The following is a 13684-nucleotide window of genomic DNA, read 5'->3' as shown; positions in this document are numbered from 1 at the left end:
TACAATAAACAAACCGCATTGTTTTAGCCTAAAAAATCTAATGTCTCTTCAGTACACTAGTACTCAAAGATGTCAGTGATTTCTGTCTTAAAAATGGCATATGTGGAACACATATAAAAATCATAAATGTTCAAATACCCTCAAAGCTCCAGTGCTACATTATTATCCTTACGTGTGTAAGTGATAGTATGATATGTTGTTTGTATCTGAAAGGTATATATATTTTATTATGACATGGTATGTTAATTGTGTGATAGAAAAATATAAATTTTCCAAAAGAAACAAGTAAGTATATTAGGGAAAATGAAGTACTCCTTTATCGAAAAGAAAAGTTTTTATGAGATTTTTTAAAAATTAATTTTTATTGGAGTATAGTTGATTTGCAGTGTTATGTTAGTTTCTGCTGTACAGCAAAGGGAATCAGTTATACATATACATATATCCACTCTTTTAGATTCTTTTCCCATTTAGGTCATTACAGAGTATTGAGTAGAGTTCCCTGTGCTATACAGTAGGTTCTTATTAGTTATCTGTTTTATATATAGTAGTCTGTATATGTCAATCTCAGTCTCCCAATTTATCCCTCCCCTGCTTTATCCTTTTTCACCTTGGTAACCATAAGTTTGTTTTCTACATCTGTGACTTTATATTTCTGTTTTGTAAATACGTCCATTTGTACTATTGTTTTAGATTCCACATATAAGCGATATCATATAATATTTGTCTTTGTCTGATTTACTTCACTCAGTATGACAGTCTCTAGGTCCATCCATGTCGCTGCAAATGGCATTATTTCATTCCTTTTTTGTGGCTGAGTAATATTCCATTGTATATATGTTCCACATCTTCTTTATCCATTCCTCTCTCAATGGACATTTAGGTTGCTTCCATGTCCTGGCTATTGTAAATAGTGCTACAATGAACGTTGGGGTGCATGTATCTTTTCAAATGATAGTTTTCTCCAGATATATGCCCAGGAGTGGAATTGCTGGATCATGGTATAGTAGCTCTACTTTTAGTTTTTTAAAGAACCTTCATACTGTTCGCCATAGTGACTATCAATTTACCAATCTACGTTTCCCACCAACAGTGTACAAGGGTTCCCTTTTCTCCCCACCCTCTCCAGCATTTATTGTTTGTAGATTTTTTGATGATGGCTCTTCTGATCAGTGTGAAGTGATTCCTCATTGTAGTTTTGATTTGCATTTCTCTAATAATTAGCAGTGTTGAGCATCTTTTCATGTGCTTTTTCGCCATCTGTATGTCTTCTTTGGAGAAATGTCAATTTAGATTTTCCACCCATTTTTTGATTGGGTTTATTTTTTTGATATTGAGCTGCATGAGCTGTTTGATATTTTAGAGATTAATCCCTTGTTGGCCACTTAGTTTGCAAGTATTTTCTCCCATTCTGAGGGTTGTCTTTTTGTTTTGTTTATGGTTTCCTTTGCTGTGCAAAAGCTTTTAAGTTTAATGAGGTCCCATTTGTTTATTTTTGGTTTTATTTTCACTACTCTTGGCAATGAGTCAAAAAGATCTTGCTGCAATTTATATGAGAGATTGTTCTGCCTTTGTTTTCCTCTCATAGTTTTATAGTATCCTGCCTTACATTTAGGTCTTTAATCCATTTTGAGTATGTTTTTGTGTATGGTATTTGAGAATGTTCTAATTTCATTATTTTACATATAGCTGTCCAGTTTTCTCAGCACCATTTATTGAAGAGACCGTCTTTTCTCCATTGTATATTCTTGCCTCCTTACTCGTAGACTAGGTGACCATAGATGGGTGGGTTTATCTCTGGGCTCTCTATCCTGTTCCATTGATCTGTATGTCAGTCTTTGTGCCAGTACCATACTGTTTTGATTACGGTAGCTTCATAGTATAGTCTGAAGTCAGGGAGTGTGATTCCTCCAGCTCCGTCTTTCTCTCTCAGGATTGCTTTGGCTATTCGAGGTCTTCTGTGTTTCTATACAAATTGTAAAATTTCTGTTCTGATTCTGTGAAAAATGTTATTGGTAATTTGATAGGGATTGCACTGTCTGTAGATTACTTTGGGTAGTATGGTCATTTTGACAATATTGATTCTTCCAATCCAAAAACATGGTATATCTCTCCATCTGTTTGTGTCTTCTTTAATTTCTTTCATCAGTATCTTATAGTTTTCTGAGTACAGGTCTTTTGCCTCCTTAGGTAGGTTTATTGCTAGGTAGTCTATTCTTTTGATGAGATGGTAAATGGGATTGTTTCCTTAATTTCTCTTTCTGATCTTTCATTGTTAGTGTATAGGAATGCAAGAGATTTCTGTGTATTAATTTTGTATGCTGCAACTTTACCAAATTCATTGACAAGCTCTAGTAGTTTTCTGTTAGCATCTTTAGGATTTTCTATGTGTAGTATCATGTCATGTGCAAATAGTGACAGTTTTACTACTTCTTTTCCAATTTGGATTCCTTTTGTTTCTTTTTCTTCTTTGATTGCTGTAGCTAGGACTTCCAAAACTATGTTGAATAAAAGTGGCAAGAGTGGGCATCCTTGTCTTATTCCTAATGTTAGAGGAAATGCTTTCAGCATTTCACCATTGAGTGTGACGTTAGCTGTAGGTTTGTCATATATGGCCTTTATTATGTTGAGATATGTTCTCTCTATGCCCACTTTTCTGGAGAGTTTTTATCATAAATGGGTGTTGAATTTTGTCAAAAGCTTTTTCTGTGTCTATTGAGATGATCATATGGTTTTTATTTTTTAGTTTGTTAATGTGGTGTATCACATTGATTGATTTGCGTATATTGAAGTATCCTTGCGTATACTGAAGTATCCTTGCATCCCTGGGATAAATCCCACTTGATCATGGTATATGATCCTTTTAATGTGTTGTTGGATTTGATTTGCTAGTATTTTGTTGAGGATTTTTGTGTCTATGTTCATCAGTGATATTGGCCTGTAATTTTCCTTTTTTGTGATGTCTTTGTCTGGTGTTGGTATCAGTATGAGATTTTTATTTGCTGGTGTCCTGTGTTAACCTGATTTTGTTTTTTTGAATATATGGAATATTTACATGGCTCAAAAGTCAATCTGTGTAACTCAACAACAAAATAACCCAAATAACCCAATTAAAAATGGGCAAATAAGTTGAACAGATACTTTTCAAAATAAGCACATGAAAAGATTCTCACTATCACAGATTATTGAGGAAATACAAATAAAAACCACAATGAAAGATCCCCTCACACCCATTAGATTGGCTATTATCAAAAAAAACAGAAAATCACAATGTTGGCAAGGGTGTGGAGAGATTGAAACCCTTGTGCACTGTTGGTAGGAATGTGAACTGGTGCAACCACTGTGGAAAACAGTATGACAGTTCCTCAAAAATTAAAAGTAGAATTACCATGTGACCCAGCTTTCCCTTCTGGATATATAGCACAAGAAGTTGAAAGCAGGTGTTGAACTGGTAGTAGTACACCCATGCTCATAATAGCATTATTCATAATAGCCAAGGGGTAATTGCAACTCAGGTGTCTGTCAGCAAATTGAATGCAGTAAAGAATGTAGTAGATACATAGAGTAGAATATTATTCAGCCTTTAAAAGGATGGAAATTCTGACACATGCTACAATATGGATGAATCTTGAGGACATTTTGCTAGGTAAAATAAACCAGGCACAAAAAGACAAATGCTTGTATAATTCCACTTATGTAAGATACCTAGAATAGTCAAATTCATAGAGACAGAAAGTAGAATGCTGGTTGCCAGGGCCTAGGAGATGGGGAAAATGGGAAGTTATTGTTTAATGGTTATAGAGTTTCAGTTTTTCAAGATGAAAAGAATTCTGGAAATGGATGGTGGTAGTGGCTGCACAATATGAATGTACTTAATGTCACTGAACTGTACACTTAAAGGTAGTTAAGATGTCATATGTATTTTACCACAATTTAGAGTAGTAAAAAATCAGTGCTCTAAGAAATAAATTTTTTGCTTGAAAAAAAAATGCCTAAGTATCTTTTTTTAATTAAAAAAAGGAAATCTGTATAAAAATATAAAATCTGAAGTCTCATATCCCTTCCACTTGAGTCCTCCTCTACACCCTTTACAGATACTTATTAGTTTCTGGTTTATCCTTCTGTTTTCAAAAATAAGGGTGTGTGTGTGTAAAATTTATTTCCGCTGCTTTCTTGCACAGAAGGTAGCAGGTAGCATACTATATATAATGTTTATAACTTGCTTTTTATTTATTAATACGTGCTGGGGTTCACTCCATATTAACATTTAGACATCCTTTTGGCTACCCTAAAATATTCCATGATTCAGAGCTAGTTATTCAACTATTACAATTACTCTGATGGGTAATTTGGTTGTTTCTACTCTTTTGCTGTTCTAGATAATGCTGACATGAGTAACTGCATGCATGTATTGTTTTGTTTTTGTGGAGGTATATCTTCAGGGTAGATTCCTGGTAGTGAATTGTTGGAATAAAGAGTGTGTAGTCTTCTCAATCCCTAAGTAAATTTTTAACAGATCTACTGTTGCTTTGTTTTTAGTTGGTCATTGATGCGTTTGGCAATGGTGCAGTTGGTGCTCAGCAGTTTGAAGACTTTCTATCCCTTTGCAGGTCATGATCTTGCAGGTAATAAATAGCTTAACATGAACTTATATTGCCATTGCTTTTGATTGACTTATTTGTATTTTTTTCAAGTAGTGGAGAAAACGTTTAGTAACTTCCTATGGGTCTATCATATTTTTAGGTGCTTTTAGGAGGATAGGGTCCAAGAAAGCAGGGAATCTGAAGCTGATGTGATTGACTGTATTGAGACTGGGTTTATAGCTCTAGCCAAGGTGTTGGAGATTTAATAGTTGTAGACACGTAGGAAACTAAACAAAAGCAAAAATTTAGTAATTATTAACTCTGAGGGAGAAAAAGATTTTACAGGAAAGAAAGGGGCATGATAGTATACCAAGTAGTTCAGCTGTGATCTCTATTTACATATATATAAAACAAAGTAGACACTAAATTATCAATCTAACCCAAAGTTATTATGGATTGTATTGGAATGATGGAGAGAGGGGAAGTTTATTCTCATATTTCATAGTAGTAAATCAGTAGATCATTTCTAAAATAGAAAAAAATCATAAGCATATTATTTAGATTTTTGAAGGTAAACAGCAGGAATAGCTAAAAGTTGAAAGGGGGATCAGGATTCAGCAGTATGAAAGTGTAGAACTGGAAAATGCTGAGTTTTGTAATAAGTATTATTTCACTTTTTTTACCTTGTATATTATTTTAATTTTCAAAAGAAGTCTAGCTATGTGCTGTACATAAATTGGGCTGATACAAAGACTTAAAGCAATTAATTTTCCTCCCAAACATATTTTTATAATATTCAGGTACATTTTTTGTGCAAAATTAAAGTCAAAAGCAGTGGTTGCTATAGCAGTTATTTATTTATTTATTTATTTATTTTATTTATTTTTGGCTGTGTTGGGTCCTTGCTGCTGTGCGCGGCTTTCTCTAGTTGCGGTGAGCGGGGGCTACTCTTCGTTGCCGTGAGTGGGCCCCTCACTGCGGTGGCTTCTCCTGTTGCAGAGCACGGGCTCCAGGCGCACAGGCCTCAGCAGTTGTGGCTCGCAGGTTCTAGAGTGCAGGCTCAGTAGTTGTGGCGCATGAGCTTAGTTGCTCCACAGCGTGTGGGATCTTCCTGGACTGAGGCTCAAACCCATGTCCCATGCATTGGTAGGCGGATTCTTAACCACTATGGCAGTTATTTAAATCACAAGTCACAAATGTTATTCCAAGTTCTAGTAGTAAAGGTATGATGTAATTTTGACCTAGATTGCCCTTTTTTTCTGTTGTCCTAGGCCACTAATTATGTTGAAATGCTATACAGATTTATGACATTCTTTTCAATCCTCTGGATTTCTGTGCTCACCTCTCTTTCACATCGCCTCTGCCAAAATGTGTGTTTATATCTTATTCTCTACATTGAATATAGCATTTTACTGCAGAAGATAAATGTGGGTCAATTTGATTTTCTCTTTATAGAGCTTCCAGTTAGTTCACCACTTTGTCATGCCGTTCTAAAAACTCTTCAGTGTTGGGAACAAGTTCTTCTCCGACGACTTGAAATCCATGGGGGGCCACCTCAAAACTATATCGCAAGTCATACCTCTGAAGAGAGTGTGTCTGCAGGTCCTGCAATTCTCCGCCACAAAGCTTTGCTGGAACCTACAAATACTCCTTTCAAGTAGGGTTTCATATGAGTACTGTTCTAATACGAGTTTTATTAAATCAGAATGTCATCAGGTGGTGTTTAAAGAAAAAATATTTTAGTACTTCAATATTTAATTTGCTGTTCTAGGCTCATATCTGTGTCTTTGTGTGATGCATATTGTAGTCCGGATGTTAGCAAACATTTCTTGCAAAGGTTCATATAGTAAATATTTTAGACTTTACTGGCCCTACAATCCTTTTTGCAGCTATTCAACTCTGCCATTGTAGAGTGAAAGCAACCATAGACAGGAAATGAATGGGCATGGCTATGATCCAATAAACTTTTTTTTAATCTTTATTTTATATTGGAGTGTAGTTGATTAACAGTGATGTGTTAGTTACAGGTGTACAGGAAAGTGATTCAGTTATACCCATGTAAGTATCCATTCTTTTTTGAATTCTTTTCCCATTTAGGCTATTACAGAATATTGAGACAAGTTCCCTGTGCTATACAGTAGGTCCTTGTTGCTTATCTATTCTAAATATAGTAATGTCAATAAACTTTATTTTTGAATATGAAAGGTAGGCTGGATTTGAGCCATGGGCCAGTGTTTTCTGACACCTGCGTTGGAGCAGAGCTATTTGGAATAGCTAGTTAGCAAACTGTTTTACTGTACATGAGGAGATAAAGCATTTGCACCAAGAGGTAAATCAATTCATTGCTTGCTTCGTTAAGAAAGTCTTACTACAAAAAATGTTAACTGAACTAAACAGTGTACTTAGTGGCTTAGTGACATAGTTGATTTACATTCTTTCATGGGCTCTTACCTCACTGCACATCAGTAACAGAGTTCATGGTCCAGTATGTGTTCACAAACAGCATTTTGAGTAGTTTTGCTTCTAGATCTTTTGTAGGAAGCATACCTCTTTTGTTAGATCTTATGTTCTTAGGTTAAAGGTCAGCAAACTGCATCCTATGGGGCCAAATCCACTCTCCTTCTGCATTGTAAATAAAGTTTTGTGGATTACAGCCACACCCTTTCATTTTAGTATTACCTATGGTTGCTTTCCCACTTCAGTGGTGAAGTTAAGTAGTTGGGGGAGAGACCATATGGCCCACAAAGCCTGAAATATTTACTATCTCTTTTAAGAAAATGTTTGCTGATTGCTACCGTAGATGATGTGGTCTGATTCTAGTTAATTTATTATTATAAACATTCATATAGCCCCAAGGAAATATAGTCAGATTAACCAGAAATCTCTGAAGTGTATGATGAAATATATTGTCTCTCTGTAGATCTAAACACCATCTGTCACTGTCTGTGAAGAGACTTTGGCAGTACTTGGTAAAGCAGGAAGAAATTCAAGAAACCTTTATCAGAAATATATTCACAAAGAAAAGGTGTCTAAATGAGGTCTGTATAAATTAAAACTTGTTTGCTATTTTATTATTAAAGTCTTTTGTATTTTTAACTATAAAGAATAAGTTGCATTTTACAGATTTTTTAAAAACTCATTATGTCATAAACATGTATTATGTAGTTAATACATAGAAAACGAGAGGGTCAGTATTTTCCTAACCAATTTAACTTAAAGTAACTAATTCAGATGTATTTGGGACTTTTTTTCCCAAAAAGATACTGTTTGACTTAAGATTTTTTGTCTTGTTTCCTGGTTTTGAGTTGTCATGATTACCATTTTAAGAGGCAAAGTGGAAATTTCCCATCATTTTCATGTGATAAAGTTTATCTTAGAAGTTTCATTGAAACTAGGTTTGTATACTGCAAACATTTCAAATATGTACATTTTCCTTTTTTTGTATTGATTATACTTCTTAGTAAAATTTTACAGACTGAAATTAATTTATAATTATACTGTAATTGGTTGATTATACCTTGATGTTATTATCATACAGATTATTTTTCTCATTTAGTGCAGTGCTACTGGTAAGTCCAGTTTGATGATATGGGGAACCTGTACTGGAATATAAATTAACATATTGCCTCTTCTTTGAAATAGTTTTGCTATTAAAAAGTTTTAGATAAATTAAACAGTGGACTTAGTGATGCAGTTAATTCCTTATCTTCTCATGGATCAGTAACAAAGAGTTCAAGCCTGGCGGCTTGGCTGGTTTGTGGATCACACTTTGACAAGCACTGAACTAATTTAAAAGCAAGCTTTGCAGTTGTTGAAGTGGGAGGAGAAAAGGAAGATATTTTAGTTAGAAAAATAAGGAAATAGAATGGCTTCTTAATAGACAAGTTAGCAAAAAGCAAGATGGCATCTAACCTTATTGAAAAAGGAAAATTACATATATCTCATTGTCTCTCAGTTTAAGAACTAATTTGTAAGAGGCAACTGCATGTGTTGTTATTTACTATTTGACTAATTGGGTAAATATATTTGAATAGCCAAGTCAGGAAACAAAATATATAGTGTTCTTGCTAATAACTTAGAAGACTTTTGACATGTGTACCTTAGTATAACATTGAAATCTAGGCAAACAATAGATACAATTAGATATAATACAAATTAATGTATTTTTTTAACCTATGTCAGATATATCTTAAATATTTAGTATATGAATTCCCTTTAAAACAGTTTAAGAAATTTTTTGGATAAATAAAATTAAAAATGAATGTGCTAGATAAGAGTGTCAGAGTAACTATAATATGTTTACTGCTGAGGTAATGTTTCTTATTTTAAATATACTTTTGCCTAAAATAATTTATTTCAAGTTAAAGCATCCTAATAATGGTATATGAAGCACTGCTGCATTCTGTATAAATAGCATGTTCACTCTGCTTGTTATTACTTCTTTGATTTCTTTGATGCACCTTGTAATATGAACATGCAAATATGGCATAGTAATTTTAAGTACAAAATCATTTTTTAAAAACCGTTGCCATATTTGATTAATATAGTTATGAAGATAAAAACATTTCTCCACTGCTGATATATTTAGTGCATTTGGGAAATGAAATCTTTCTCAAAACAAAACAGAAAACTAGTTTACCACCGGATTGTCTAGTTGATTCAGGAAATAGAGTCATTAAGGAAATAGAGGAGCATAACCAAGCCAGAATGCATATGGAAGGATAATGGATAAATGAGTACAACTATACCTGTTAAATTCCTCTGCTGTTTTAATCTTAGTTTTCATAGGAGTTTCATGATATCTTAAGAAAATTTTAGTTATTTTTGTATTGTAATTATTTTAATCAGAAGCATGAATATGAATGTTGCACTGAAAGTTTTATAGCTATCATTAAGCTAAATATTTTCTCCGATTTTAGTTTTTTTTAATCTCCAAAATGAATATGATATACCTTACAGTACTTTGATTAGCAGATTTAACTTATTTAAAACCTGGCGTGATTAATGGTAGTTATTAGAAATTTATTGTTACTACTTTGTTGTTTTATTCTTGATGATGATAGTGACATTTTGATAAAGGAAATATGAAAAGAAAAATTTTATGTAGTAAAACATAGATTAGATGGAATTAAATAAAATATTAACTTTATAGAGTTGGTACAAAGTTATTTAATCTTTACTGGAAAGTTGACCAGCCTTTTTGTGGTATTAACAAAATTACCTTCCATTTCTCTGCTTTATAAAATGATGATTATACTTAAATAGTTGAGCCCAAGTCACTGACTTTTCAGATGGTTAGGAAATATTAATAAATGTGTGATAGGCCTTGAATTTTCAGTGGGAGATGTTGGAGAGTATTTTGAGAATGCTGCTGTTTTCTTTATTCCTTTACATGTTTGGAAATGACGTTTTCTTCATCTGACATTAAAATCCTGGTGTATCCTCAGTTCTTTTCTTTTCGTATATAATGTAGTTTGCTGGCACATGCATTTTTAAAATAGAAGTTCTTTCCTGTTTGTGCTTATTTGGAAGTAAAGTATAGATAGCTGCAAATAGACTATATCTGAATCATAACCAACAAAAAAAAATGCTTGGCAGCTGTCATTTTTATCCCCAATGCCTTTTTCTGTTTGTTTTTTTTTTCATTTTCTGAGAATTAAAGATCTTGAAACATATCTTTCTTTAACAAGTGCTAATATCCCCTTTTAAAAATGATACGTGTCTCCAAGCATTTTATTGACTGGTTCTGGCTAAATCAAGAGAAGGAGAGAATTAGAAACCTAGGAATCAAAAATTTTCTAATCAGGAGGTCTTCCTTGAGGAATCATAATGGAGACAAGACGTAATAGTGTGTAAGAAAACAATTTGACTTTAATTTTCAGTTGATAGTACTCTGGCACTAGTAGCTCTGAAATGTATAGTATAAAGTACTTTGGGCTCAATCTTGCTTTAATGTCAACGTTTCAAATGAGTTAAGTGGGTAAAAATTTCTTAGGAAATAGAATAAAATTTATAGTGATAGTTAAGGAGTTCCGACGGATTAAGTTTTCCCCAACCCCCAATCATGCATCCCCACACATGCTTCTTTTAAAATATATGAAATTTAAAAAATAATAACTCAGTCCAGTGTTGTTTTTTAGTAAATTTAGTTAAAAATAAAATTTTAAAAAATATCCCCAGTATTTTGCATGTTACATCTCATCCTTACTCTTTGTCATGTGGTTATTCTTTCTTGATGAAGTCATTAGAGGACAGCTGTGAAACCATCAAAAATTCTATGATGGAGGAGCCAAACATCAATAAGGTACAAAATATCATTCAACTGAAGTTAGAAATTGCATTCTTTAACAAGAAAAACAAAGTGTTTGCATTTTAGTTTTGGACTGGACTTTGTTTCTAATGCAATTAAATTACTATTCCCTCAAATTACTCTTTTTTTAACAAGTTAAATATTACAATCATAAAAATTGTTTCTGTTTTGTTATTAAGACAATGCAGTTTTAAAGGGAGTTGAATGTATCCTATTTTGGCTGCAGATTTTTCTGAGTAAATAAAACTAAGGTTCTTAATAAAATGTAATTACAGTAGGTATTATAGAAGTATAGTAGTATTCTGTTTCTGAAAGTATCAGTTTTGAAGTTAAAATTCTCTCCTATGATGTAAATTACTTGAAATATATCAAATACTATTATGTAGCCTTTGTTTTACTGGTTCCAGTAGCATATAGCACATTGCCTTATGCATAGTAAGTACTCAGAGTACTTGAGAATAAGAGCAGAAAGGATGAGAATTTGTACAATCATAAAATAACTCCCAGATGTTCTGTGATCAAACATTCAAATACAACTTTTAGTAGGTTGGTGTTAAATTTATATGTTTCATATTCTTATTTTAAGACAATCTCAACAGAGTAATTTTTAGGGAAATGATTTCTCAAAATATTTTTTTTAAGGCTACTAATTTCCACTTCTTTTTCTTTCCCAAAGGATTCTATGCAATTAGTTTAAAAAGACTGATTTGATATAAAGTGTATATTTTAACTAAAACTTTGGCAAAGTAAATATATGCTGTCCATACTTTGGAAATTTCTAATGGCCTTCAGAAGTTTTGAGGGAATGTAATTCAGACTTTTAATCAGTTAACAATATTCTTTGCCTGGGTAATCATTAATTATTATAGTCTGTACATTATCATGAATTCTTATCCTAAGACTTTTCTTTTGACAGATTTTATAAAATGTTAATAATTAGAATGTTGTATTTCTGTAGTCATCACACTACATCAAAAGTCAGTCATTCTGTTTGGTTAACATCATAACCATTTTTGGCCAGAATTTTCCAATCCATCTGCTACAGTTTTATTTTAAACAGGTTTGTTAGGTATACCTGACTTAAAGTAACTGCACATATTTATTAAAGTGTAGAGTTTGGTCAACTTTGACATATGTATACATTGGTGAAGCCATCATCACAATCAAGATAATGAATATATCCATCAACCTCAAAACTTTAATTCCTTCCTTCTCCCTTCCTACCTTTGCCCTCTTTCTCTCAGGCAACTACCAATTTGCTTCCTGACATTACTGATTAGTTTGCATTTTCTTGAATTTTATGTAAATAGAATCATACAGTATGTCTTTTTTTCCCTGTGTCCTTTCTCTTAGCATAATTATTTTGAGATTCTTCCATATTGTATATTTCAGTAGTTCATTCCTTTTTATCACTGAATTATATTCATTGTATGGCAATACCAGTTTGTCCATTTACCTGTTGATGAACACTAGAGCTGTTACCATTTTGGGGCTGTTTCAAATAAGACTACTTACCATATTCATGCACAAGTTTCTTTGTGTGGGCATATACTTTCATTTCTCTTGTGTAGATGCCTAGGAATGGAATGACTGAATCATAGTGTAGGTGTATGGTTAACTTTTTAAGGAACTGCTTAAGTATTTTCCATTGTACCATTTTACATTCTCAGCGACAGTATATGAAATCAGTTGCTTAGCATTCTCACCAGTACTTAGTATGGTCAGCCTTTTTATTTTAGCCATTCTAGTAGATGTGTAATGGTAGTTTGTTATGGATTTAATTTGCATTAAGCATCTTAATCATGTGCTTATTTGCCATTTGTGTAACTTTTTGGTTGAAGTGTCTTTTCAGATGTTGTGTCTGTTTTTTATAGGGTTGTATGCTTTCTTAGTTGAGTTTCAACAGTTCCTTATATTTTTTAAATACAAATCAGATATGTGATTTTAAAATATTTCCTCTTAGATGATTTCTTGTCTTTTCATTCTCTTTACAAGTTCTTTTAAACTGCAGCAAGTTCTTAATTGATACATTGGACCTCATCAAAATTTGTGCTGTGTATGGATTTTCTTTCTATAAGAATTTTGCCTAACCTAATGTCACAAAGATTTTCTCCTGCTTTGTTGATGTTTTATAGTCATAGTTAGGCCTATGACCCAGTTTCAGTTAATTTTTTAATACGGTGTATTGTAGTTACTTTTTTTTTTTAATCTGTGTATCAGTTGTTCCACCACTTTGATTATCCTTTCCTCCACTGCATTGCCCTTCTCTCTTTTAAAAAGTCAATTGATATATATCTGGAAGTTTATTTCTGGACTCTATTTTGGACCATTGATCTATTTGTTTATCTTTAGGCTAATACCCTACTATCTTACTGCACTGACTAGAACTTCCAGTCTAGTATTGAATAGAAATGGTGAAAACAGACATTTTAATCTTGTTCCTGATCTTGGGGGGAAAGCATGCAGTCTTTTGTCATCAAGTATGATGTTATCTGTAAGGTTTTTGTAGATGCCCTTCATAAGATTGAAGAAGTTTCTTTTTTTCAGGTTGTTGGGAGTTTTTAATCAGGCATGGATGTTGGAATTTGTCAAATGCTTTTTTTTTTCTCCTGTTGAGATGATCATATGGTTTTTCTGCTTTTAGTCTGTTAATATGGATAAATAGATTGATGGCTTTGTTTGATGTTAAATCAAGTTTGCATTCCCAGGGTAAGAACCATATGGCCATGATGTGTTATATTTTTTATATATTAATTAGATTTGATTTGTTAAAATTTTTGTTAAGAATTTTTGT

General features: G+C 32.8%; 1 protein-coding gene across 5 annotated transcripts in view; it reads left to right on the top strand.

Annotated features, from left to right (window-relative positions):
- The window catches only part of DMXL1 (Dmx like 1), a 136628-nt gene that overhangs the window by 77968 nt on the left and 44976 nt on the right, over positions 1-13684 (top strand). For 4 of the 5 annotated variants that reach the window (XM_082621188.1, XM_082621187.1, XM_082621186.1 and 1 more), the window contains 4 exons: positions 4537-4622; positions 6036-6237; positions 7501-7618; positions 10822-10884. In XM_082621188.1, the coding sequence (XP_082477314.1) occupies positions 4537-4622; positions 6036-6237; positions 7501-7618; positions 10822-10884 (469 nt within the window). The remainder of the gene's footprint in view (positions 1-4536; positions 4623-6035; positions 6238-7500; positions 7619-10821; positions 10885-13684) is intronic. The other variant, XM_082621185.1, reaches the window with a different exon arrangement.

Source organism: Mesoplodon mirus, assembly GCF_964341445.2.
Source record: "Mesoplodon mirus genome assembly, chromosome: 5".
Lineage (NCBI taxonomy): Eukaryota > Metazoa > Chordata > Mammalia > Artiodactyla > Ziphiidae > Mesoplodon > Mesoplodon mirus.
This window is presented reverse-complemented; position numbering and strand designations above follow the sequence as displayed.